The following is a 26,818-nucleotide window of genomic DNA, read 5'->3' as shown; positions in this document are numbered from 1 at the left end:
GAATAAAAATAGTAAGTTATCACGTCACAAATATGAAATATATATTAGCTAGCAAATCATAAGTAATTGAAATACTATATAAATTTTCTATTTTAGATATTAATTAAAGTTTTAAAGTTCGTCAACGTCGGGCATTATTAAGCACGTTAAATAGTTCTCAAATTTCTTGGCAAACTTGAAGTTGTTTAAGCAATTTCTGACAGTGATAGAAAGGTCTTCAACAGGTAGAATTGCGTCGGTAGCGTACACTTAATTAGAATTTGAATGTATAGTACGTGTAATCGGATAAAGGTAAAAATTTAACCTAATACTTTAAAATCTCTATTCATATTTGGAGTAGTCCCTTAATAGTTATCTTCTAATAATCGGAATTATAATCTCCGAGCGTTTTCATAGATTTTATTATAACTAAAATATCCAATGTGCAGTCCCATAATCTCAAAAGATATCTTTGATCATTTGATAGTAAAACAATATATATTTTACTAATATGTTTAAATAGATATATGGAACAATTGTCATTTAAATTCAATGATAATTTGATTGAATTGTACTAAAATAATTTTATCATCAACATTATTAATAAAATTGAAGTATTGATCGATTTCCTAATTAATTAAATTAAATTTAACCGTTGCACTATTTTAGTACAGAGCATAAATGAATATAATATTTATAATTTATTTTACTTTCTATCAGTGAATCGGGTCTCGGCAGTCCAGCACGAACATCAGAAGAATTCCTAAGTCCACAGACACCGCCTCCTGTCACACCTGCAGCACCAGCGCCCAAAACCCCTACTCCTAGTACTCCGAAAACAACGTCCCCACAACCTCCTTCCCCAAAAATTATATCAACCTCAATACAGGAATCAAATTCTCCTCCTCTCTGCACGAGTCCGCCGGCTAAAGAGCATCGGCCAACCCACGACTCGATAGCACGATTCAAAACGTAAGTATCTCGCGATTATTAGGTTGTGTTTGCGTTCATAAAATGCTTTGACATTATTAAAAAAATCGCTGTGATTAACAATACTTAATAAACCTTAACAATAGTTAACATGGCGTCATATCAAACGTGACCTTAATATTGCCAAAGCTAACGAGTTCCAAGTGTGTTTTTAAGTCTAAATTCTTATCGCAAAATTAGCCTCTAGCCATGAATTTAGAAATTGCACGCTTACGAGAGACTGGCTCTGTACAGTTAGTGGATACTAAAAATTTATTGACTTACCTTTAGTTAACAGAGTGTGATGATCATTATGTCATTAGGTTCACCGCACACGTATGACCTCTAAAGCACGGCGCACACTTGTCTCGGGATTGAAATCTGCACTCTATTTCTTCTCTCTTCTATTGCATGCAGCATACATGAAAAACTGTTTGGACTTGACCAAGAAGTGTTTGGCTATAGGTGAGATTCACTAACATGTATTGATTAGAAAATAGCTTAATATTTATATTGTTAACGTAGACTACTAGACTTATACATAATATATTAGGCTTATGAAAGTAAGTATCCTTAAGTAAATATAAATAATGGATGTATCTTTTTAATAAGGGTCTAATGTAAAGAAAATATATGTAATTATAACTGCCACTACCAGTCAGCGCAATAAATACATGTCAAGTTGACAGTTCGTTATTGTTACAGGAATTTATTAGAGAAAACATCTGACTCACTTCTCAAGGCTGCTAAAGTCGGCGACCTGAAATTGGTAAGACAATGGATAGTATACAAAATAAATAAGTACTTTGAATAAATTATAATAATCATATTAAAACACTATCCAAAGTAGATATTCAGTATTTTTTTAACATAATTATACTTCCTATACAGTAGATAAGTTATCAAAAAACTAAATATCATCTATCAAGGAATGCTGCTTCTTTTGACATCGATCTTACTTCCCTACTTTTATATCCTTATCTGTTAACCTATTGTTTAAAAAAAGTTTAACTTTATTTAAAAAAATCATAATTAATGAAAATATATATCATCAAAATTTTTACGAAAAATCATCTAACCCGAAATTAAGTATAGTTTGTGCTATCGGTACTAGATATACTTAAATACATTTTTTAAAATATTCTTTATAGAAAATACCTATCTATATTAATTATACTAATGTCTATGTCTTGAGTTAACATTGTATTTTTTTAATACAAATATTTATATTGTGCGTGAAACCCTCAACCATCAGAAGGTGTAACAGTATTTTAAACTGCTAGACCTCATATTTATTAGACGTTGCACATTACTGACACATATATTTATTTAAAGATGAAAGAGCTACACGCAGCAGGATACTCACTCCTGTCCATTGACGCGAGCGGACAGACAGCATTACACATCGCCGCCCGATACGGCAACAAGGAGATTGTCAAATACCTGATAGCGTGTGCTCCAACGGCTATTCTTAACATGCGCGACAATGAGCGAGGACAAACGGCTTTGCATAAAGCTGCTGCACATAAAAGACGAGCGATATGCTGCATGCTGGTGGCTGGTGGAGCATCCTTGACTAGACAGGATCACGCCGGCCTAACCCCGAGACATCTGGCGTTGCGTGCTGAAGACCACGATTTGGCTGCGTACTTAGAAAGTAAGTTCTAAAAGTAGTAGCAAAAGATTAAAAAAGAAAATAGTAGAAATGTCACTCATATACTATCTTTTGTAAATGTGACAACGCTCCCTAAAATGTATCTTCTTTTCTTTGGAGTTCACGTACACTGAGTGTATTGTCACAAATTAATTCACTAACTAAAGTAACTAAATTATAACGCGACGGACGTGCAGCCAGTCGCACGCTTGCAAGCTCTGACGCAAGTTGGTTACGAGCGAAAAAGAAGTGTAATGACTTAAGGGTAATTTTTTCTTCTATGTTAACTTCTAAATATTTAAACAGGTTTAGATACATAAGAATATCATTAGAATCCTTAAATACATCATTTTGATAGGTTTAGATATATTGGAGTATCATTCGAATTCTTACATCATTCTGATTGACTGTAATTATTATTTAAAAAAAATAGTAGTTCGATTTTTAATAAAGCAATCGTTTTTTTTTAATTTGCGAACTAAAATGTACCTGTTGAATTCACGGAAGTGTCAATTCTACCTAAATAATTATCTAATGATATTAGTAAAGATTGAAAACCTATCTCAGGAAAATGTTTACACAACTATGACATTCATACCCGCCGTGAACAAAGGTTATACCAAATTTACGTTACAAATAATTTATAGGGTAAGTGCGTAATACGTACTCATAAGTTCAGGTGATGGACTAGAATTACGATCAGCTCATTCTGCCATATTCGTGGACAGGTGTTACTTCTATATTACTTTGTTAACATTAAATTTTTAGCCATATCGAAAATGAGTTCTTCAATTTATTTATGTTGTTGAATATCTCTACAATTTATAATTTGCTAAATCAACCAGGTTCATTATTTCGAAATTTCATTATACATGGTATGAAAGAACTTAAACCTATATTTACATTATGTAATGTTATATATATATAAACTTATATTCTTTTTCAGGTCAAGAGCATTTCCAATTAGTCTCCGAAGACTTAGAAACTGCTGTTTGAAAATGGGAAATCCAAACGGAGATGGTCAATTTATTAAGACGGTGTCTAGAACGCTGCGAACTATGAGTCTCAAATAATAACGAAATATCATTCAAGACGTTTGAGAACTATTTTTATTATACTCTAACACCAAAGTGATATTTAGATCTTGTGACTATTATAGAAAAAATCAACGTTTCGCTATTTAAATATTTCCATTGAACGAGTTTCATAAATATTGTATTTTGATTCTAAATTAATAGAATAAGGTAATAGATATAATTAAGTCGGTATAAATATTACGGAGTAATAATAAGTATTTTAAAACATCAAAAATATTATTAGATTTTAAAAACAACTGAACGGTATTCCCGATTACATTTTTCTACAGGGCATTTGTGTAACTTAATTATATATATTATAATAATAATAACTTTTAATAAGTTGACCTGATGATTATAACTAAACAATTATTTTTGACGAAAATGGAATGCAATTACTTTTACGATTATGTATTACTACATACTAGATATAAATCAAATAATATCAGTCTACACAGCTTATTGCTCACGTAACTAAATGCCTAAAAATGTCTCAATATGTACTTAATGCTTAATATTTGAGTAATTTATAGCAGAGTTCGAAATACGTAGGTAAGTACTCTATTTTAACATTGATTATTAAATTATTTCTTATTAAACATATAGGTACATAATTTAAATTCTATCTATTAAGGTGTTCGTTTAAATAATTTGGATAAAAACCTGCAAGTTTATAGAACATCGTTCGTACCTTATAAGTAGTAGATCGTCTACAACTGCTTTTCATACAAAAAAAAAAGATATTTTGAATGGTTGTATTTTAAAAATCAAAAAACTTTTACTGCTTTCACAATTAAATATTTGTTTATAAAGAAACTCGTAATTCGTTTAAAGCGTTTTCCTTTACCTACATTATACACACATAATAATTTTATTTTAAGAATGCTGCTACAATATTAAATAATAATAAGTAAATTTTAAATTTTGTTCATTGACAAAAACACCTATGCTATAGAAAATCTAAAGACATATAATTGTTTTTTTTTTTTTATTTTATTTTATAAATACATACGTGACTTACTATATAGGTTAAAACCAATCAGGATACACGTACTCTTCGGAAAACTCCAGTGGCGGATTTACACTTTTGCCGATTGCAGATTTTCTAATAGGCTATTCAATATTTTCCGTCCCTACAGCCCTCTACAATTCGGTAGCTACAATTAACTATCATGTTAAATACCTTTTTTTTTTGTTAATTTTAAAATTTCGCGTTGTTTATACATATTTTTAAATTCACTATCGGGGCTTAACACGATCCTGTCGTGACTACGATTACGTGCAATCCACGTTAAAACGTCAGCAATAAAGAAGCAGGTATGCAAGTACTATTTACCTGCAAAATTTTTCATAGTGTAATTAAAAAATATGTACAATTTTGTTTTATCAATGAAACTATAACTTTTAGCTTCAAATTTGCCACTCCTAAAATGTGCCACCCTAGTTTCCAGCCTATGCAGCCTGCTGGTATATCTGCCACTGGAAAACTGGAAAAATAATTCCACTTAGAACTAACGGTCCTACTTTCCTCTAACTGTGTTTACAAAGTCAGAAAGCAAACTCCACTTAGTAAAAAGTTATGTCGATTCCTACACTCATAAAATCTGTTACGAGGTTTGCAATACACAGAAATTTTATGAAACATGCTCAATTTTTGTCGCTAACTGTACCTATTTTAAACTCGTTTAGCATTTGTTAAATAATATAGATAATGCTCATCAATTTCAAATGTCTTTTTATAATAATAATTATTATTACACTTCACGCTATTTTATAGTCAGCTATAGACTTTAACCGGATCTGCTAAGGGTAGTTAAAATACCATTAACTATTACTTCATTACGTGTAATATATGAATCTTTTTTTTTATTATTTTCACTATGTAGAAAAAATAATTTAATAAGATGTCAATTTGCTAATTGCAAATATTTTTTCAGTCTTCAACGATAAATACTTAGGTAATAGTAGGCTATAAAGAAATAAGTTAAAAACGGTGAATCTTATAAAGCGTATTTGCATTTATTTTAACAACAAATTATCTATTAACAACTGTTGAAATTTCTTCCGTAAAATACAATAAATAAATATTTTTAGGTATTTATAAATTAAGAATACCTTACCAGATCTTAATACAATATAGATGATCATGTAAACATGACTATTTCAGTCATTGATTTCTTTATAATTACTTATCTGAAATAGTGTTCAAGACTTTCATTTTTCAAATAATTATAATTTTTCATTTTACACTTACTATTTAAAGGAAAATTATACCTAACTAAAATAACTATGTTTTCTAATCATACTCATGATATATTACTGCGGATTTAGAAATTTAGTATCTACTATTTCGGCAATAATAGATTATCTATTAGTTTAAGATGAAAGTTAATAATTCTGTGTATGTTTTAGTACTGATATAATCAGTATAATTATAGTATAATGATCTCAGTGTCATCTATTTCTCTAACATAATAAGTTTTATTTGCAACTATACAGTTGGCTTTTAGCCATAAATGCGCTATAATGAACACGCTATATATTTCTAAATATTTCTATTAGAATGCCGTCTTTCCAAATCCTTTTATAATTTAATATTTTTCTATTTATTTTTATAATTCTGTGATGATACCGTAATTCGGTATCATCAGACTTTAGGAAATCACTTTCTTATTAAACTTTTATAACTGAATAACAAGATGTGGTTACATTACGCTAACAATGTTTATAACGATGTGATTCCACCCATGCTGTATATAACGACACATGTTTTAGGGAATTTGTCTGTCAACATAATTTAGTCATAATGCTGCTGAAAATCCCCCATAACAGTAACCCGAACAATTTCATTTTCCGCCCGTGTTTGTTATAAAGTACAAACAGTATTTCGAAATATTTTGTGCGAGTTGTTAGTGTTACTTATACGACTTTAATGCCAATACCTCTACGTATAGATGTACCTAATAGTTTAGTGTTTAACGAATTTACTCGTACTACTCGCTAACAAGCGAACAATGAAAGACAAAGCTGTGAGAATTTTGGTCATAATGTAAAAAGTAAGTTCATTTTTATTGTAAGCGAGAGCGATGTACACCGTTACACTGTCTGTGCGTTTCTTTGTTTGTGATTGTAGATAGAACATTTTAAGATTCGTAATTTATTGTTCTACTTATAGCATAATAAATTGTTGTGTTTGAATACTTTCGCTGTCCAAGTTGTCATAAATGATTTCTGCTGTTGATTATTCTGACGAGTTTGTTGTGTAGACGTTATATAGACGTTATATGCGTACTTGTTGATATAAATTATAGAAAATAATTCAGAAGCCCCTGTAGTTCGAAAAATAATTTCTAAATAATATGTTTTTTTTTTTATTGTCATTGAATAGATATTATTAAATGTCGTTATTACTTAGATATTACCAACATTTCTTATGAGGCCACTATATAGTGTCACAAATTATTTTGATTACCAACATAGTTATCTATAAAATTTATAAATGTCTGCTATTTGGTTTGTTATCGAATAAAATACAATCTAATTCCTACGCCAATTTAATCTTAAATACATTAGTGATACTTTCCTATGAAATATTAATAGTCTTTGTATTATACTGTATTGGAGGCCTTCATTCGTGTAGTGTGTTTTATATATCTCTTATAATAAACATGTAAGTAATTTCGCGACCAAATTCTATCTTAAAGGAGAATGAATATCACTAGGTTAGATTCAAGCACTGATTTACGAATGCTTTTTGATCGAATATTTGGTAGAACTGTAATTACTTATAATAATGTTTAATTTATTTAAATATTTATTAAATCCCTACTAAAACATCCTCTTATGCGCCACGTGCGGTGATCGTAAATTTTATAATAGGTAAATAGATAAATTTACTATTTAGGTGTACCTATTGGATGGTGTGAATAATGCTACCTATAATAAGTTACTATTTACATCAAAAACTGTATGATGTTACATAGGTATTTATTGTTACTCGTATATGTTTCAGTTCTATTGTCCAGAATATATGTAATAATTGATCTGTATATAAAGTTCAACAAACTTTTACAATACCTACTTAGAATTCCTCGTAGTATGCTTATTACGAAGAATTCTTACTATTACCAAGTAAATTTATAGAACGATGACGTTTACAACATTTTTCGTATAAATGTTTATAGCCGACGGTTTTTCACTGGCTGCTTCAGCCACACTCTGTGGAACTCTATGGAAAAGGAACCGGCATTAAACACATAATGTTCTTAGCACACGAATATATTAAATACTTCTGTTGTTCTTCTTCTTTTTAATACAATTTATTGGTAATTTGTCAAAGAATTAAATATGTAAATATATAAGTGTAAAACAAGAAACACAAATTTAATATAGATATTATCTACTGAACAAAAGCAAGTTCACACTTTAGTTCGCTTTTGAGTAAAAAAAAAATTAATTGATTAACATGATACTTATTTTCCACTTTTTTTTGTATTTATTATTATTTCAAGTGTTTACATCAGATACGTTACCTAATATGATTTAAAATGACTATTTTGATACCGTATCACCTCAATAATGAGGCCAATAAGGTATAGCATTCCATTGTTCATTTATTTATAATAATTTGATAACTCATTAGATATTTATAATATGGCCTAATAGTTTAGTTCTTGCGGAGCTTTCATTTGATTGAATAATTGATAAGTTATATATTTTGATATCGATGTGATACTGATTGGTCTCTGCCGATCAGTATTTTATATGTGTAATGAATATTTATTAAAACACATAAAGTATTAGGTACCTAAGTACCTTTTAAAACTTTTTTCACGTTAATTAAAATATTGCATTTTCAATTAAGTAGGTAGATATTTTGGCCAAAACTAAAATAAGTAAGTACGAATTCGATTTTCTTTAGTGCTGCTTGTTAGCGATCTTGTTGCAATTTTGATAGTAGGTAATTAGGTAATATGTATTTTATTACAGTGTACAGATGTGTCTATTATATTTTCATTGTATCTTCCGCTCACCTTTAGGTGCTTATTATTTTATATGGCCAATGTATTCTTGTGACCACTCATATAGATACGCTCCTGAATTTATCATATATGAGTCTTCTTTCTTTTATTCAGAAATTATAATACTTCAAACTTACTTTTTCTTCCAATATTTAAAAATTAAGATTTTACTTGCAAAATCTGAAAAAAAATAGAAACAATAGGAGGGATAACAATATTTTTGAAAAAGGTAGAAAGATAACAGTATTTCATGGATTTAATTTTATTAGTCATACAGATTGCCATATTTATTAAATATATATGCAGATCTATTAATTATTTTATAAGTATTGTGGCCAACACATTTTGTGACAGCCATGATACTTCCTATATTATATAGAAGTATACTTAAGCACTAGATTATTTGTATGAGATATGAGTTGTTACTATTATTATTAGCTAAAAGCGTCTTATACATTTAAGTGTTTTGATTGAATGTGATTACTTAAATAATAAATTGTTAATTTGCTTTATTTTTAAGTGACATTATTTATAGTGCAAAAGTACTGTGGTATCAACTAAACCTAAAAACTAAAATAATAAGTACCTATTATGAATTTGAATTCTGTACAATTGCTGCTTTGAGATTAAAATTATTTTACCTAAGTACTTGTTATTTCTAGTTTCGTGATGTCTATTATGTTATAATAATATTAATGTCAAACAAATTAACTAGAATATGTATATAAATTTTAAGAATTTACTAAGAATATACCTAAATCACTTAAGTAATAAGGTACTTAACCTTGAAATCATAAAAGACACCAATTTTAATATATTATTTGTCTACCTATTTTTCAAGACATATATCTTTTAGTCATTTTGAGGTATAATTTGGATACTTATTTGTCATTAAGTTATATAAAATTAAAATTATTAATTATTCGATTACCTTACTTACTATCCCTTCTTCATTAGACTTTCATTAGATGATAATAACTTAGGTTTATCATCAGTATATGAAAGAGTTATCTAAAAATATAACTAGTCCAGACGTTTGGGTTTTTCTACTAAGAATAGATATAACTAAATGTTTATATGTAGTAAACACAATATGCTACCACGTCTTTTTATCTCCAGCAGGTCATGAGCCAGTTAGGAAAATCAATATACCTACCAGCATTACCAAGCCTTCAGTGAAAAGAAAGAAAAGTTGAAATAAAACTCTATATCAAGCCACCAGGCCCACATAATAATAATATACATATTCTCTATGGGGAAAGTTCTGTATCCGCAAATGGATGTTATGGGTTGCTATGCGAATATCCCTAATAGAAACGTACCTGCTTTATATAAGGAGGTTGTATGTACTAGTTCATTGCAAATACAAAATTCTGTTGAAAAATAGAATGAAAGTGTTTTAAAAATTTCATGCATTGTTCTATTATGGTGAGAGAAGGAGATATGTTAAAACTTGAATATGGTCGTAATGATAATTCATAAATGATGTAGTACATAAACTCCAGAAATATATGATATAAGTATCCCTAATTATTCCTCAAAATAATTAAATATTATGGTAGATTTAAATAATCGTGTCTAAAGTATAATAGGTACTATTTAATCTAAGTGGATAATAGACACTTGTAAATTTAATCCTAAGCACTTATTTTGAACCCTACTGCTTTACGACTACCTTTTATAAATAATAATGTACCTAACTGTAATTTTAATAGAGATTTGAGAGCACTCTTTTCATTGTAAGTACATACTTATTTTTGCACACAATAAAGTCACTATTTTAAATAAAGTTATTTAATGAAGTACACTGAAAGAACAATAAATAAAGTACGAGTTAATTTGCGTTTTATTGCAGATGCAATCGGAGCAATTCTGTAACAATAGCAAGTGCCTACGAAGTAAATTTAGGATAAAATAATATTTTATCCATTTATTGAAACAGCAAGTACCAACGAAATTTCAAAGTAGGCATTTATTTATAAATGAAATTCAGTTACATTACCTATATACATGATGTATAAATATTAACTACAAATAAATTTATCGGAGTTAGTAAAATGCGTTCAATTTGTTTACTATCGGCAACTACAGTCTTATTGATATATTTAAATACATAGATTGGTTTAAGAATAGGTATATTGAAACACAAATGAAAATAAACAAGTCGATGTAATAAAATCACAAAAACTCAACTGAGAAATTTTAACAATTTATGACCGCCACTGTCTTATGTAGCCTACAGTATTCATGAAATTAGACGACTCTAGCAATAATACAAAATATCCATTTATACAATATTACTGGACATTGTGCCCATATTTCGGTTCATACATTAGGTCTATTTATAAAACAGCTCCATTGGCAGTCTGTTAAAAATTTTCATTATCTATTTCTAATACGAAATAAATTTTTTGTTCCCTAAATACACCCACCAAATAGCAATATACATACTTTATTTATAGTTACCTCTAATCATGTATGTATGTAACGGTTTCCAATAAACCACGAGTCTATTGAATATTCAATTTCACAATTGTTTATATCTTTAAACACCATGTATATGGATGAAATAAGTAACCCGCCTTATTCTGATTAAGCTGTTTTCTTGTTTTGTTGACTTTTCCAAAGTTCCGTAGAGTGTAGACTACGAACTTTCGTGTTTTGTTGACTTTTTCAAACTTCTCTATAATTATCAGTCTTCAAAGGTATTAAGTAGGTACCTATTCTTTATCCACGAATATAGAATATTTTGAGGTTATGATTACACACAATGTAATATAATGGATATTAAATATAATTTCATATTTCATATTTTTAATATCCGATCCAGATTTCTTAGCTAAAGTTTTTTTTTTGATGGGTGAAAATGGAATGGTAATCCCACCTGCGCTAACGGGATACGCTGGCGGAGCACCAGTGAAGGGTAATCGATGAGAATGAAAACAAGCCAGTTAGCCCATCATGATAAATTCATAAGAAATTAACCATGATAGTTTCCAGGGTGAACCGCGAGGAGGTCGACCTGGCTGGGTATATTGCTAGCAATGGGATTCTTAGTCTCCATTACTAACAATCCCTTTCCCCCTATTAGCTAAAGTTATTCCAGATTTCTTACAGGGTGATAAAGAGAACTTAGTTTAGACTCACGGTTTTTAGTTTAATTTAAGATTAACATGTTCCTAGGGACTGTTCCTATAAATAATACATAGATACTATTAAATTAATACAACAGCATCTAATATTATAATTTGTCAACGAATGATCTACCTTACCATCGCTTCAATTTTTCTCTATTGATGCTCTGATTATAATTACAATCATAATTAATATATTGTATTGTATATTGTTTGCTTTAACTTGAGTGATAGAATAGTTTTTATCTCAATAAGAAAAAAATTATAACAGTAAATGGCAATAAGAAGTTTCTTAATACATGATAGTGAAATGGTAACCACGCGCTAACGTTATACGCTGGAGGGACACCGACGAGAGATGATAAGTGAGGATGTAAAGGTAGCTCAGTTAACTCGTCATGATGAATATACCTTTAATACCTAGAATTCAGCAAGATGGTTTTCAGGAGATCCACGGGGAGGTCGACCTGACAGGGTATATTACTAGCAATGGGACCGGTAGTACACATTACTAACAATGTCTTCCCCCTAGCGATAAGGGGCAGGTGAAACAACTTTTTTCAAGCCTGTTAATATTACTATAAAATAACTACTAGATATACCTAATTTCATGCGTTTTAAAATCTTTATGATCGTATTAAGTATACAATAAAATAATACCCATTTGCTAAGCTGCCATTAATTCCCACTGACCAAGTAAAAAATCACTCACCCGCCTGAACTACCCGTCATCGTATAATATAGAAGTTATTAATACCTACCTAACTATTCAATATAGGGGGGAAAGGGATTGTTAGTAATGGAGTTTGACAGCCCCATTGCTAGCAATATGCCCTATCAGGTCGACCTCCACGTGGTTCCCCCTGGAAACCATCGTGAACAATTCTTGTTGAATTCGTCACGATGGGCTAACTGACCTACTTCATCCTCATCTATCATCCTTCACTGGTGCCCCGCCGGTGTATACCGATAGCGCGGGTGGGGTTGCCATTCCATTATCATCCATTAAAAAAAAAAACTATTCAATATAATATTTTTTTAGACAGGCTTTTTTAGGCAGAAAATCCTGCAACACTGCAACCTTTCCATGAACTTTTGTGCTCACCCATTTTTAAAGTTCGCTGCTAATTCCTATAAGTGATAGGAATTGTAAGATGTTTTTTGTACTAATGTTTTTTATCTCCTCAGGATATAAAGTGTATTTTCCAAAGAAGAAATATCGCTTACGAAAGAATGAATTTATGTATGTATGCATATCTATAGTATAGATTGTAATCATACTATATTTGACCTGTACGTACTAAGCCTGTAAGTTAGTGCGTACGTAGTTAAAATATTAACATATTTACTTCATTCTTAACAATAACGCTTAGAAAAGACAAAAATGACAATGATAAGTTTTATTGTATTATAGTAGACTTTGGGCGGAGTACAGGAAACAACAAATATTTGAAAATTGTTAATAAAAATCTACTTATACCTAATATTTTAATTCTTACCGCTTGTACAAATGATGGGTATGTACCTATCTGACTTTGTATTAGACCCGCCACAAACTAAAGTTTCATCCCAATCATCTGGACGAGTGGCGGTCTTCCACCGTGCGTTTTTCAAGGCACTTTCTTCCACGCACAACCATTCTTTGGAATCAACTTCCAGCAGCAGTATTTCCGAACCGATACGACAACATAACCTTCAAGAAAAGAGTATATTCCTTTTTAAAAGGCCGGCAGCACACCTGCAATGCCGCTGGTGTTGTGGGTGATCATGGGCGGCGGTAGTCACTTACCATCAGGTGAGCCGCATGCTCGTTTGCCCCCTGTGTTGTAAAAAAAAAAAAAAAAAAAAAATTTGGGCTCTACTAAAATTTGATGAGTAATTGAATACATAAGTGTTTGAAACGATATGTCGTATTTTCAGATTTTTGGTTATAAATATACTCAAATTAAATAAAAGCTAGTAATAAGTAGGTAAAATATTTAGATAATGAGAGCTATATGCTACTACAAAGACTGTCAAAATATTTTTGGACGCCACGTGTTACCAACTATTGTTGCCTGATGTCACTCCTATCTACGTCAATATGGAATTTCACCGACAATTATTGATTTCTTTAATTTTAGAAGAGCACGCAACACCACTGTAGGACACACTAGCTTCGATAGATGATACACAAACAATTTATTCGCTTGTCTAACACACATACCTAACAACAAAAATAAAAATGTGAAAAAAAAACTATGTGATGTAGTGGTTTATAATACCTCAAATAGAATAGATTTTTTATCCTTTAAACCGAAATACAGCCATGCAAACATAACTGCTTCACAGTAGAAACACGAATAGGACAGACAAATAATATTTGTAAGTATGCACGAAATAGGTAACGATTAAGGTGACCAACAAGGTATTTTTTGTCTGCAAGTATTTCATAGGTGAAAAAAAAAAGAAGAAAAAACGATAAAAACTTTATTTTCTTTAAAAAACATATTTTTCTTAGGAGTGGATTTTTTTGCTAAATGAGGATGTTCGTCTAATAATGTAGCTACATCCGAACAACTTTCATTTTGCATATTAAATTTGACTTTTAAGACGGCAGATAATGTTTTTACAGAAAGTTGCGACTTCTCACTGCTCCAATAATCATTCCCTAGTGAAAATACCCTATCAACAGAAGCATTAGTGCCTGGACAACATAAGGGAATTTCTATTAAAACTTTAAAATTTTTATGTGGGATATGTTCTACTCTAAAATGCCGAAAGATTTCTACCTTCTTTACATCTTTTGTCAAGTTCTATAACTGAAATTGTTATAGTTAATAACAATTTCAAACTGCATACACGACGATATCAATAATAATTTCTACCCAATAATCATCAATAATAATCGTACTTACTAATTTTATATTTCGTATCAACACACAGATTATATACATATATATATATATATATATATATATATATATATATATATATGTGTGTGTGTGTATATATATTAATCTAATATTACTTTTTGAAACGTATGATACCTAGGATATTATAAGGATGGTACAACAATATCGCAAATAATATTCACTTTTACAACTCTTTTTATTTTCACCCGTTACGGGCTTATTGGATTGGCTTCACGGATGTTAACACCAACAACGTCACGTGCACGTGTGTATAACACGAATGACTCTACCTACGTTCTAATATTAAACTTACCTTCCGACTACCCGTCATAAAATGTGTCTATCTAACCCTATGTAGATATGTTGTATTCGAGTCAACTTCGAATATACCTAAGTGCATACTAACCTCGTTAGTACATTTATTATTATTTTTTCTCTATAAATATAATTGTTTTTTTTTTTAGTAATTCCTTTCAAATGGAAGAAATTACTGAAAAAAAACAATCGATACTGTTTAATACTAAAATTAAAGTAACTACGTACTAATAATTATTGTGACTACTAAACTCCTACTATTGCCAAATCTGGACTTTGCAAAGCCCCATTATACATATATTGAGATCTAGAACCCATAGGCGATCTTCGGTAGTAAATATTATCTCTAGGTCTCCTTCAAAAGAGAAAGGGATTATTAGTAATGGGAATTAGTGATATCTTTGATTGCTAACAATATACCTGTAAGATCGACCTCCACGCAGTAACTGGAAATTGTCGTGGTTAATTCCTGATAAATTTATCATGATGGACCACATAACCTAATTCTATTACTTATTGGTGCCCCATCAACTTATGCTGATAACGCGTACGAGGTAACTATTCCATTATAACTCATGTAATTTCTAAATTTTAAAGATTGACTTTGGTACTAGTTTTGGCTTGGTAAATAAACAAACAAACTTTTTCATCGCTTAAAAGTTTTACCTTTTTTCAAACTAAACCCCCACTTAACTGAACATGGTAACCGCGACTATCGATATGAACGAGACCATGGACACCAGAGAGTAGACTGTGACACCCATAGTATCACTCATGCGTTGCTATTCATGAAGCCCAAGATATTAAGCTTTTGTACCATGTAATTTCATTGATCTGTCCCTTACGCAATAATTTATTACCTAGCGTAAAATCACAGCTATATAAAAAGTATTAGTAACTACATCTTATGTGTAGATCGTACAACAAGTATGGTAGCTATTACTGGGAACGAATGTTACTCAATCAAACAATATGTCAATCAGTACCTACATAAATCGTAACTTTAGTACAAAGGGAGGCAATTACAAAAACTTCATGAATTCACATAACTTTTATTCATACTACACGCTAATTATGTGTTCATAATTTAAACATTTTTATCATAATCATACACACACACATGTACAAACATTATACAATCGTTACAACACAAAAAGAATATAATAAAAATATTAAATAACGAACTAAAGAAAAATCTTTACATTACAAAAAATACTGGTAAGCATAAATTCTAGATTTATGCAATAATACTAAAAATAATCAACATAACGCAATAAAATGGCTCGCAGTTATTAAACTGGCACTGAAATTTATATAATATTTATATATCAATTTATATTTATACCTCGTGACTGTACCTTTTTGTGACATTTGGACATGGTGAAATCGAATTAACAGTATCATTAATCAGTATGGTATTCCACATCGTATGACGAAATGACACTGAATATATTAGAGTCTGTGCAAACTAGTCACTTTTGTCTGCATGGCACAAAATTGCATTATCGAACAGCCTGTAATAACTTATGCAATGTAAAGCCCAATATCCACTGTAAGTAGGTGTTTAATTTGCAATTTATAAACAATAATTACTACATATTATCTTTATATAATCAAAACGTAAACAAAAAAATATTTTTGGTTACAATTTATAACGTGTACTAAATAAACTCTATTGTTCTATGTTGACTGCCATAAAATATGCCAAGTATTGTCGCTCGTAAGCACAGGTTCTTAATATATATTTCAATTTAACATGTTGAGTAATATAAAATAATTATTAATTCCGCACTATACAATACACAACTGTCGCACTAAATAACTTGGAAACATTTTCAATAATTTAAATTCTATTTATTTACTTAAATATGTCTCTTCAAAACGTAATACTTTTTATTAAGTAACAAAATAACCAACACACATACTCAATATACTGGCAGTGACACTTACTGCTAGAAAATTATTAAACAAAACATTCACTTATAAAATTGTGAATAATGATACAAAGAAAGACACATTAATAAAAAATACACAATACTTTAGTAGGTACCTTTATTGTCGTAGATTTAAAGAAATCTATTCTAACCTCTTACAACAAAAAACATCATAAGGTTCATTTTAATAAAGAACCCTAATTAGCAGTAGTGCCTACTCTAAAACAGAAATATTACATCTAAACACACGAGTGCAATATTTTTTTAATAAACAGGTACCTACTCCGTTTTATTGCTTAGTACGACTATTTAGAAATGAATTAGTGAAATTATAGGCATGGACACACTACCTCAGGCTCCACACACATGGACGAATTATGAATACGAACCATAAGTTACCTAATAACGAAATTAACCTAATAATTAAATCCTTATAATTTTTCAGTGGCCAACAAACTTCTACAGCCGTACTCACAAACTCATACATCGCAAACAAAATCTTTTAAAAACATGAATTTGTCAGAACGAAACGTTATGAAATATCTCTTTTTTTTTTAGTAAGAACGTATATTCATCTTTACCTTATTAGGTAATGGTGTAGGTTTGAAATGCCATTTCTCTAAACTTATCTACAAAATCAAAATTTCAATTTGATACTACAACGAAATAAAATATTTGCATAAAGATTATTTATATTCTATTCTAGACTTGTTTAGAAGCTCTTTTAAATCGTCTTTTTTTTTATTCTACTACTGAGACGGGATATTGTTATCTACTGAGAAGAACCCGCAAGAATTTCAACAGTTACTTTTTTCAAATTACCATTTACAAGATAGTTTTACTTTTATATGGGTACTGTAACGATAATCAGTGTGAAGATTTATTTATGTGTATTATTAAAAAGAAAATAAACAAGCAAACATGAGCAGACCAGTCCCGCACCAACAGCACTCATACAAGAGTATGACAGATGCACCAGCCATCATGGCCCTCAACCATAATTTAGGGAACTCAACGACCCCGCCCATCACGCCAAACCAAAATTAATATATGTTCAAGATGGTCCATAATACAGTAATTTCATGAAATTATCAAATTAGGTTAAGAAATAAATTTAGAGAAATGGCAACTCAAAAACGGCCCCAAACGTAAATAATTACGTACCAAGGTCAAAGTCACAGTAAAATAAACGACCAAAGATTATTGTTAAATATTTAACCCCTTATTAATAAAAACATCAAACGTCTTATAAACCTATTTTAGCTATTGAAGTGTTCTATTCTTTTATTCTAAATTCATAATATGCAAGATAAGGGGGAAGGGATTGTTAGTAATGCGGGCTACCAGTCCCATTGCTAGCAATATACCCTGTTAGGTCGTCCTCCACGCGATTCCCCCTGGAAACCATCGTGCTGAGTTCCAGGTGTATTCATCACGATGGGCTGACTGACCTGCCTTTTTTCATTATTCACCTATCACCCCTTACTGGTGCCCCACCAGCGTATACTGATAGCGCATGCGGGGTTATCACTTTATTCATCATCCATTAAAAAAAATATATATGCAAGGTAATGACAAAATACTCCAGTAGTTAAAATAGATTTGTGGGATGTTGTAATTTTTATAAACAAGAGAGTTATTATTTAATGATAAATCTATTTTATTTTGGATGAAATATAGTCAACGACTGACAGCTAAATTATGATTCAGTTTTTAATGTATTATTATGCTCAGTCATATCTATCATAATTTTATTTTACAATAATTTCACCAACCACGGATATCTAACTTATATTCATAGCAAATTCTTAAGTGGTGCATAATCCTTTCTTAATTAAACTAAATACTACTAAAATCAATTTGATACATTTTTCTTTTATAAATTTTGTATATGTTTTAGTTAATAAATATTGACAAATCAAAAAAATTACCGTAAGGATAAAGATTGAGGATCAAAGTAACAAATGTTTATATACAAAATATTTATTCCTTCCATAAGGACGACTACGAATATGAGTGTTTGAGATTCGACCCATAAAGTCTGCGCCCATAGTGTTGTGTCATGAGACGTAAGAATGCAATAAAGCATGGCACCACCAAAATATTGTATGTAACAATACAACATACGAAATCGCAAGTTAATTTTTACGATTCAACAATTTTCCATGACTGAGCAATGATAAAAATATTAAAATAATTATTGACCCTTTAGTAAATCGATTCCATACTCCATTGGTTTGTATTATCATAATATTAAACCTTTTATATATATTATCGTTACAAGCTAATATCCTTCCCGTTACATACTCATTAGTAGCTGCACCGTGTGGAATCGATCAACGCGGCAACACACGGTGATGCGTGATATGCGTGAAGATATAATGATGCATTGTTCAAGAACTTTTGAGCAATATAAGAACGAAACTTGGATTTTAATTGTAAATTATAAATAGGTTCTAACATTATAAATGTGAAATTCATTGCCTCTTAGGGCATTATTGGTATAAACAATCTTTTTGAATTTTTGCAAAAACGTAGTATTTATTTCTTATTCACCGTCATACGAAGACGCGAAGGCCACTAATATTTTATACTTTCATCGTTATCCTGCATAACGAAAAAACTTATTTACGTTGAATAACATATTTAGTAGAACATACATAATTAAAAAAAAACTTAGATAATTTTTTTTACAAAAGAAGCCTATATAAATTTCTGACAAGCCATATCTATAAGAATTAAATCAATGGTAAATCGGTCGAGGAACTAGTTATAAATGTCTATCAAAAACAACCGACATCCACAACAGAAACCAGAATTAAAACTACATAAGGCTAGCAACAAAAGTACCAACATAAGAAAGCAAAAGGAGTTAACTGGCAAACAAGCCAAACCTCAAATTATAAAAAAAGACCCAGGATATATTGTACAATTTAAATAACTTAATATGACTTTAATAGAAGAATAAAATGAGAGCAATGAAATAATTATCAACTTGCCATTTTGCGAGTTAAAAAAAAGTATCAGTAATTAGATACCTACTTTTATTGCTACATTAAAATTTTTATCAGATTGCTATATTCATAACTTTTCTTATAATCATACAAGTGTCATTTAGTGTTATTTAGATAGACCTCTAGTAGACAGGCTCAATTGAGGAATTTAAAATAGCTCCATTGAGGTTAAGTAACTGACCTCCGACGCAAATGACGGGGTCTTTAATAATGTTCATAATAAACAACATGAATAATTCCTTATTCGTGAAATGTAAATGGAAACAAAAAATAGTATAACATAGCTTGTGGACACAATTTATGCAAATAAATACAGTATTGTCTATAAATACTTGAACATACAATAATCTGTTTTTTTAAGTACCAACCTAACTAAATACATTTATAGATATTGAATATATCACAATTTGTAGATATCTACGTGTGGATAGAAGGACTGTAGACTGTAGAATGGTATGGAAACATGTTGTCTTCAAGAAGATAATATAATTATAAAATATAGATCCAAAAGCAAAAAGTAAACGAACAAAATGTGACACTAATAAGATGCCAAACAAAATATTTATAATACATAAAAAAGGTGCGTCGTGCTCACTAGGTATTTTGTATTTTTTTTTGTGTAATTTACAAATAAAACTGACACTGCCTAATTAAATTTATAAATCAGAGAAAAACCATTTTTAGACTACAGTAACTGCTTACCAACAGGTGGGCCGTATGCTTGTTTGCACCTCAGTGTTATAAAAAAAAAAACTTTGAATTCGATTGCCCTATTTGTTTATTTATAAGAATTTATGTCTTAACATCGTTTGAATAAGGAATTTTACTAAGGAACATAGCAAAATGACATGTCATAAAATACAGTACAACAAATCCACAAAATGTGACTATGTATCGCACTAATCATAAATTTTGGTGATTCTAATGGCCCCAATATCTTAATATGGGAATATCTTAATAATCCTATAAAAAAGATCTGTTTAAATAATAATCGAATGACTAGTATTTAAAAAATCAAAACATGAAAGAAACCACATTGTGGGAATGTGGTTTCTTTCATGTTTTGATTTTGTGTCTGAAAAATTTGTAAAGCATAAGATGTAATGAAAATATAAAAGATAGGAACCAGAACACTGAATACGAATTAAATATTAACTTTATAATATCATATTCGAATTCAAGAAATTAATCTTCACTGCAAATATTTTCGGAATAGTTACCTATTTTAGAATGGCACCTATATGCAAAAAATATTATATATATCACAATATAATAGACATACTTACATAAAACTTATCCCATAAATTATAATAAAGAATATTTTTTTGCATTTAATCTTTTTTTATATAATGTACTTATGTATGGCCTTTAATCACTATCCAGTGAACAATTTAATTTATAGTAGGCTCACTTACATTTAAATATGTTCTAATATAAGTAGGCACCTTTTTTTAAACCGGTTTAATTTGACTAAGTTCCATAATAGGTATATGTTCAGATACGTTATAAGTACACCTTATCCATTTTATTTTCCCAATGATTGCTCATAACAGATAAATTATCTTGTAAAAAACTGTCGTTTTTACAATCCTGCAATGTCTTTTATGAGTAATAAGTGATTGCACATAATGAAGTTATTACATGTCAAAGGAACTAAAGTAAGACAGATTTACATAACTATATTATTTGTATGCATACCATTTATCAAAATTGTGTGTATTTATAAAGCCATTTATATTTAGTATTGTAAAATTTGTATAGACAGGACAATAAATTTTATTCAATAAGTTATATTGTTTATAGTCTAATTGTAGTGATATAAGTCAACCAAATATAAATCTTAGAAATTATTGTACTTTCGAATGATTTAAGTACATTATTTGGATAACACCAACACAAAATAAAACTCACAACACTAGATCACAATGTATTTCGATATATATATATATATATATATATATATATATATATATATATATATATATATATATATATATATATGTGTGTGTGTGTGTGTGTGTGTATATATATATATATATATATATATATATATATATATATATATATATATATATATATATATATATATATATATATATATATATATATCGAAATAGATTGTTTTAAAAAGATGAATAAAATATTACATTATTTTAATGGTATTTACTATTTATTCGATTAGATACAAAATCAGTAAACAACAAAAAATAAAATAAAAAATTCAGTATCTCATTCTATACTATTTGTAATGAGATTTTTTCATTAAAACAATCATCTTAAACAAAATTCGTTAATTTCTTTAAATACTCAATTAAGTATACATTTTAAATACTCAATCAAGTATTCATTTTAATAGGTACTCCTCAAAATTTAGATCTATTTACTCCTTAATTTAATCCTTTGGTAACAAAAGCTAGGTATTAATCATAAATTGTATAAATTTCAAAATATTCTTATCCTTTTTACTTAAAGAAAATCCTTGCTCCTTATCAACATCATACATTCTTTGAGTGCAGGAATATTCCATTAAGTATTTGTGCACTTATCTAGTAACAATGATAATAAAGCTTTATACTACTTTAAATAATGAATCATACAGTCACTGGGATCTTTATCTCTTTATTGACTATATAAAATTTGTGTTTTTTACCGAGAACCCCCCATATTACGGCTATATTTTCAATTACAACATTCAGTGGAATGGTAGCCAATGCTCCACAAATGAACAAGAAAAATTTCAATGGACCAAATCTATGAATGGGGAATGATTTGATAACACCAAAAATGTACATGTAAATATTTACAGCACCTATAAAGCCACACAACAAGTCCAAATAGTGTGGACAAGGAATGGGACAAAGAGCATTTAGTAAGACATTGCTTGTTGAAAGTGGCAATGTTACCCATGAATAACATGATATTGCTAAAAACATTTTATGAACAATAGGTATTTCCTTTGAATGAACTACTAAAAGTATACCTTGGATCCACCTTTTTCGCTGCTGGATGAAATCCCATAATGTGAAGGGAGACTTCTCCCACATCTCACCTTCAACAAAGTTAAAAGTATAACCTTGCATGTAGGCCTTCATTGCGAAGTAACAGTCTTCAGCCACTGATCCATCCAATCCATTATCAAATGATACTTTTTTCTCAGCATTTACCTAAAAAAATTAAAGGTTTCCAAGTTTGTATGGTGTTTAGATGTTTGTTATTCAGTCACACTTGAATACACTTCAAGTGTATTCAAGTGTGATGAAACTTGCTACACATGAAGACTATAATCCAGATTATCAGATAAATATATATAGAAATCCAATAATTTACTGCTAGTGCAACTATTTTCATTAACAAAGAGGGATAAAATAGAAGCTTACTGGTTTAATTTTATACTTTTTAACACAATTATTTTGATCCATTACCATAAATAGAAGCAATAAATCTGCATAGCATTTAGTAAATATGAAATTTGAAGTAAAAGCTTTAAAAAATTTATATATTACATGAAAACGAAAACTTACGCCTTCTGATATTATAGAATAAGACTTCAATATCAAATATCAAAAAAATTATTGATACAGTTGCTATTATTACCTGGGTCACTACATAAGATCCTTTCCAACTAAATAGTGGTTTGTGGAAAATGTAAAACTGAAATCGGAGTTTTCCCATATCATCTGCGACACGGAAGCTATCAGCAAGTGTTGTAAGCCAGTTCACAATACTTTCATTAGCATATGTAATAAGACCTTGGCCAAATTGATGTTGGCCATCCATCACAAAATTCAATATACCACATACAGAGTTCTCAGTCAATAATGTTTCCTCATCTAAATGTACAATCCAGTCTGTCCCAGTCAGTATATTTACATCATCTTCCAAACAGTACTGTAGGGCTCGTGATTTAAATAAAGCACCTGTCTTAGTCTTGTATTCTGATGGCACTACAACTTCCCTTACTCTCCTGTGTTTGGGCAGATTTATTGCTTTATCGGTGACAACCTCAATCATAAAGTTTTCCATCCCCACTCCAAGGCACAAGTTCATATTTCTTGTTACATTGTCTCTTACAAGTTTCGGAAAGTCTCCCCTTGTGACTACTCTGATGCAAATAAAAGGTGCTAGTAATGGTGATCCCTTCAATTTTACTTTTCCAGGGAATGCATTAAAAATTATCAATCCAAAAAAATTACAGAGAACTTGAGGTATTGTCAATAATGTTAAAAGTCTCAGGACATACAATATAATAGTGCCATGTATACCATATGATTCCCAAGGATCAACTATTTCTTTTTCTTTGTCATCTAAGTTCACTGCTCCAGCAAATACGAGGAATAAAAATATAAAACACAAGAATGCAGCACAGTGCAATAAATGTTTTACTCTTCCTCTCAACATTCTGAAATGAAATAGACAGATTAATATAAATATTTAGAAATCTTTTTAGTATTATCAGGCTATTACTTGATATTTATTAGGTTATTACCAACTATAAATTTAGCTTAGAACATATAATTTTAATTTTAAACATGTATAAAAGTTTATTTACTATAAATACATCTAACTCGTATATAAAAATTAAATTATTATATAAAATGGTAAGTAATATCAATTTAATAAAGATAAAAATATATTTTAGACTGTCTCTTTCCTATAACCATTTACCTAAAATATATTTATAAAGATAGAAAGCATTAAACAGAATATGGTAGATAATGGTATAATAATAGATTATTAAATAAAATATTAACTTCAAATACATTTAATTATTATGAAAAACATACTTTTTACCGTCTACCAGTCACAGTTGTGTTGCTAATTAGTACATAAAATTATACTTTTAAAAACTCATCTAAAAGTCTAATTTTATATTATATTTAATATAAATATAATACAAACATCATAAAAGAAATATCAGATTTCATGTAATTTTTAAGTCTTCATCTCGATTTAAAGAGTCAGTTAAAAACAAGTGGATACACAACATTTTTTTAAATGGAACTCAAAGTTCAACATATTGTAGGCAGTAACGCCCCCAATTATTAAATACTAGTACTATAACTACCGAGCTGAATAATTTTATATTTATAAATAAAAAACATTTACCTTGAACTAAAAAAATGATAATTAGTTTTTAATTTTTAAATTCACAGCCAACCAATTTACTAAATCAAAATAACTGAAAATTAAAACAGAGCCATGGTCATAAATTAGTTTAGTTACGGTTATTTAATTAAATATTATAAATAACGATACTTCATTTAAATCGTTAATAAGACTTTAACTTGAATAAAATAAACACACGCCCAGTAAAAATACAAAATCACAAATTGAGAACTTGTCCGAATTGAGCTGACAGTCTTGTCATTTCAAGACATTAAAACAAGTATCCGTATTGATATTACTCTATACTATAACGTTGACAGTGCATTGATTTAGTAACGTAGAAGGAGAATGCATTTACTACGTACCTGCGTTGCCTCAACACAAGAATATATTTTGTAAAATCTGGAACTTTTTAAGAAGGCAGGATACCCTAAGGGCGAATACGGGGCTGACATAGGTGAGAATAAGACTCACACAAGCTTTATGTAATGTCAGCTTATTATTAAGCGACATTTTATTGTGCTCGATGATGCCGCCGTTTTCGTTCTCAGACGGCTATACTCCTTGTATAACCGTCTGAGAATGAAAACGGCGGCATAATGCAGTGGCGATATAGTCATTCGAAACACATAATATTCCTGTGTTTGCTCAGGACGAAGTCACATGCCCTGCTACTATGAAAAAAAATTGATCTGTAAATCTATTAGAGGAAGCTTCTGAGACTTCCTATAAAATATAATATCTGTATGCAGATGATCTGCAGTTATACCGTCACTTTATTCTATCTAAGATAACACAGGCAACTTCAGCTCTTAATGATGATCTACTAGCTATTCTCTCCTGAGCTAAATTATATGGTCTTATCGTCAATCCAAATCTCAAGCTATGATTATCGGTAGTCGAAGACTAATGCGCAAGTTGGAATGATATATGAAGGTACTAAAATGGCATATACTGATAAATCAAAAGACCTAGAAATTATCATGGGTAGTACATTGTCGTGGAACTGTCATATTAATGACATTAGTAGACAAATGTACTTTTCATATCACTCTCTCTTTATGACATCACATTAAATACTTCTAAAATTATCAGTGTTTCTCTACTATATTATCCATATATTATAGAGAATGTCCCGTAAGTAGTGGACCAACGGACTATGGGGAATAGTGACCTATTACCTAACAAAAATACTAAAATTTATTGTCCTAGGTATTATAGTTATTAAGTTATGCTTTATTTTCAAAATGTGGTGAAAATATCATCCATATAAACTAAATATTAAATTTTACCTATTTATTTTTTTTATTGTTGTTTTTTATTCAAGATCGTTAATAATACAAAAAAACAACATCAAAATCCGTTGCATTGTTTTAAAGATCTAAGCGTTGTTTTAAGATAAGGACAGACAGACGGGAAACGAATTTGTTTTATACTATGTAGTGATAATGAAGTGATATATATATTGATTCGTAATTTATGTAAATATATTTGTTGTTTAGTTTCTATTTAGCACTACTGCCCACTTATTAATTCTTAAGCCACTGTGTTAGGTTGCCTGGAAGAAATCTCTTTTAGAGATAAGTTCACCTTTGCTATCTTTGTTTCTAGATTTCTGTTATTACTGTATGTTTCAGTGCAATAAAGAATATATAATATTAGTTATATTTATATTTTTATTATTAATATTATATAAATATAATAAAAAAATTAATAAAGTTT

General features: G+C 29.6%; 2 protein-coding genes across 7 annotated transcripts in view; one reads left to right on the top strand and one right to left on the bottom strand.

The window, feature by feature from the left end:
• Positions 1 to 10,537, top strand: part of LOC113523305 (eye-specific diacylglycerol kinase) — a 198,511-nt gene extending 187,974 nt beyond the window's left edge. For 4 of the 6 annotated variants that reach the window (XM_052902427.1, XM_031907653.2, XM_031907654.2 and 1 more), the window contains 5 exons: positions 700 to 951; positions 1,366 to 1,413; positions 1,654 to 1,717; positions 2,284 to 2,605; positions 3,549 to 10,537. In XM_052902427.1, coding sequence (XP_052758387.1) covers positions 700 to 951; positions 1,366 to 1,413; positions 1,654 to 1,717; positions 2,284 to 2,605; positions 3,549 to 3,598 — 736 coding nt within the window. In that variant the 3' untranslated portion in view covers positions 3,599 to 10,537. Of the gene's footprint in view, positions 1 to 699; positions 952 to 1,271; positions 1,414 to 1,653; positions 1,718 to 2,283; positions 2,606 to 3,548 lie in introns of those variants that run through there. The other 2 variants (XM_026909215.3, XM_052902426.1) reach the window with 2 other exon arrangements.
• Positions 10,538 to 22,106: 11,569 nt separating this feature from the next.
• On the bottom strand, positions 22,107 to 25,380 carry LOC113523419 (beta-1,4-mannosyltransferase egh). Its single transcript, XM_052902381.1, has 4 exons — positions 25,247 to 25,380; positions 25,097 to 25,169; positions 23,585 to 24,389; positions 22,107 to 23,154 (listed from the first exon to the last, which is right to left on the bottom strand). The coding sequence occupies exons 3-4, from the start codon at positions 24,386 to 24,388 to the stop codon at positions 22,582 to 22,584; spliced, it is 1,377 nt and encodes a 458-aa protein (XP_052758341.1). The 5' UTR covers position 24,389; positions 25,097 to 25,169; positions 25,247 to 25,380; the 3' UTR covers positions 22,107 to 22,581.
• Between the last annotated feature and the right edge of the window lie 1,438 nt (positions 25,381 to 26,818).

The sequence above is a fragment of the Galleria mellonella genome, unplaced genomic scaffold, assembly GCF_026898425.1.
Source record: "Galleria mellonella isolate WM207_F2 unplaced genomic scaffold, CSIRO_AGI_GalMel_v1 utg90, whole genome shotgun sequence".
Lineage (NCBI taxonomy): Eukaryota > Metazoa > Arthropoda > Insecta > Lepidoptera > Pyralidae > Galleria > Galleria mellonella.
Note: the sequence above shows the minus strand (reverse complement) of the source record. Positions and strands in the feature narration are given on the sequence as shown.

Excerpts from the sequence above, each read along its gene's own strand:
- LOC113523419 (XM_052902381.1), bottom strand. The coding sequence starts at position 24,388 with ATGTTGAGAGGAAGAGTAAAACATTTATTGCACTGTGCTGCATTCTTG. Across the intron at positions 23,155-23,584 it reads GATCTTATGTAGTGACCCAG|GTAAATGCTGAGAAAAAAGT; the intron begins GTAATAATAGCA and ends TAATTTTTTTAG.